General features: G+C 46.9%; 1 protein-coding gene across 1 annotated transcript; it reads right to left on the bottom strand.

Annotated features, from left to right (window-relative positions):
• Positions 1–31: 31 nt before the first annotated feature.
• Positions 32–1,656, bottom strand: LOC122335707 (SH2 domain-containing adapter protein F-like). The gene is made up of 2 exons (XM_043233559.1): positions 1,195–1,656; positions 32–1,114 (listed from the first exon to the last, which is right to left on the bottom strand). The coding sequence occupies exons 1-2, from the start codon at positions 1,440–1,442 to the stop codon at positions 991–993; spliced, it is 372 nt and encodes a 123-aa protein (XP_043089494.1). The 5' UTR covers positions 1,443–1,656; the 3' UTR covers positions 32–990.
• Positions 1,657–2,278: the final 622 nt, after the last annotated feature.

The following is a 2,278-nucleotide window of genomic DNA, read 5'->3' as shown; positions in this document are numbered from 1 at the left end:
CAGCTCTGGAGCTCTCGTTCTGAGCTGATGAGAGGTGACCGCTCTAAAGGTGAAAACACATATCAGCCTGCATTAATGTAAAAGATAAAAGGTTATAGCGCGGGATGATGGGGTCAGAGGTCATGTGAAAGAAGCACTCCTCAGCAGGAGTGACTGACCTCCCACAAGCTCACACTGAAGCCCAAAGAAACGAGTGAACAGTTTGGTAACACTTTATTTAACACTTACACCTATTAGCATATTACTGGAACATCAGCAATGTATTAGTGTGGTATTTATTAGGTTGGCAGGGTGTTGCTATCTGGTTGCTATGGTACTTAGGGTGGCTGCCAATTTAACCTGGAATGACTGCTAGAGTGTTGCTATGTGGTCGATAGTGTTCCTGGGGTGGTTGCTAGGGTGTTGCTATGCAGTTGCTAGAGTGTTGCTATGTGGCCGTTAGTGTTCCTGGGGTGGTTGCTAGGGTGTTGCTATGCAGTTGCTAGAGTGTTGCTATGTGGTCGTTAGTGTTCCTGGGGTGGTTGCTAGGGTGTTGCTATGCAGTTGCTAGAGTGTTGCTAAGTGGTTGTTAGGGTACCCAGGGTGGACGGTAGGGTGTTGCTATCTGGTTAATAAGGTACCTAGAGTGGTTGCTAGGGTGTTGCTATGCAGTTGCTGGAGTGTTGCTAAGCGGTTGCTGAGGTGTTGCGATGCAGTTTCTAGGCTGTTGCTTAGCGGTTGATAGTTTACCAAAAGTGGTCGCTGGGGTGTTGCCATGTGGATGCTAGGATACTCAGGGAGGTTGCTAGGGTGTTACTAACATGCTTTTAGAATGATTTGCATGATACTAGGACGCTACTAACATCATGTTACTAGCAAGAATTTATTGAGGCAAAGGTGGCAGTTAAGAGTTAACAAGCGTTACCTATTGAGAAGCGTTTTGACTTTTAAATATATGTATAAGTGACCTAACCGAACGTGCGTTGTGTGTTGTTAGTGACGAAGAGCTTCTTACTTGAGCGAGAGCGAGAAGTCGTTCTTACAGGTTTCGCTGTTCCTCACCAGGTAACTGGCCTCTTTACACAAGCGCAGCAGAGCCTCGGCGTCCGTCCGGCTGATGGCTCCGTGATACCAGCTGTGGAGCACAGAAGGACAGGCGTGAGCGAGGAGGAGCGGCAGAGCCTCCAGCAAGCGTCTGCGGCGTGTTCCACTCACAACTGGCTCTCCAGAGGCACGGCCGGGTCGATGCGCTCGCCCACGCTGGGCTCCGAGGAGCTGCTCTTCCCGCTCGGGAGCCTCTGCAGCGGACGGCACTTCAGCTCCTTCTCCACGCCGTCGAACTGCACTGTAAGAGCACAAACACGGCCGGTGATGTGCGTCTCTAAAGATCCCTTCACAGCACAAACGAGCACTATACAGATTATCATACAAGTCTTCATATTGCAGCAAATGATTAATCGCATCCGAAAGCGTGCTTTAAAGTCACTGCTATCCAGAAATAGCTTTTGAAGAAAACCCCCAGCGTGAGCCTGTAAGACTATCAGTCCATACACTGTGTTTTATTGAGCAGAATCTCCCCGCGGGCCGTAACTCAAGTCTCTGAGCTCCTGAGGACTGAAGCTCACGCTGCGTGTAACGAGAGGAGCTTCAGACGTCCAGAATCACAGAAAAACACACACTAACCCCTGAACCACTCCATCCAGCAGAAACATGAAGACACGGACTGAATGAACACAGCCGATCACCTGCTGTTTCACACACACAGATAAATATATACAACTACTCAAAATAAAATAATAATTATTAAGAAATTAAAACACGAGAAATAAATAAAACGTAATACTTCATCTATCATTTTACTGAAAGCTTATTTGTTTTATTAATAACTAATACAACTAATACGTTAATAATGATAATGATTACAAATTTAAAAAAAGTAATATGTTATGAAATACTGAATATTATATAGCTGGAAGACAAATCTACAGAAGGGTTTATGTGCTCTGTGTACGTCTGGCCCAGCGCCGCCTTCAGCCCACACGAGATACAGGGGTCACAGGGGTCAGGGGTCAGAGGGGGCACAGGATGTAGCTGTAGTGAGAGCTCATGTTTCTGATGAATGAACCTGTAGCCTCAAGCATCAGTGACCAGATTCACACACACACACACACACACACACACACACACACACACACACACAACAAAGACACAGAGAGACTGATAGAGGAGTGTGTGTGTGTGCATGTGCGTGCATGCGTGTGTGTGTGTGTGTTTGTGTGTGCATGTGTGTGTGTGTGTG

This window comes from Puntigrus tetrazona, unplaced genomic scaffold (genome assembly GCF_018831695.1).
Source record: "Puntigrus tetrazona isolate hp1 unplaced genomic scaffold, ASM1883169v1 S000000881, whole genome shotgun sequence".
Taxonomy (NCBI): domain Eukaryota; kingdom Metazoa; phylum Chordata; class Actinopteri; order Cypriniformes; family Cyprinidae; genus Puntigrus; species Puntigrus tetrazona.
Note: the sequence above shows the minus strand (reverse complement) of the source record. Positions and strands in the feature narration are given on the sequence as shown.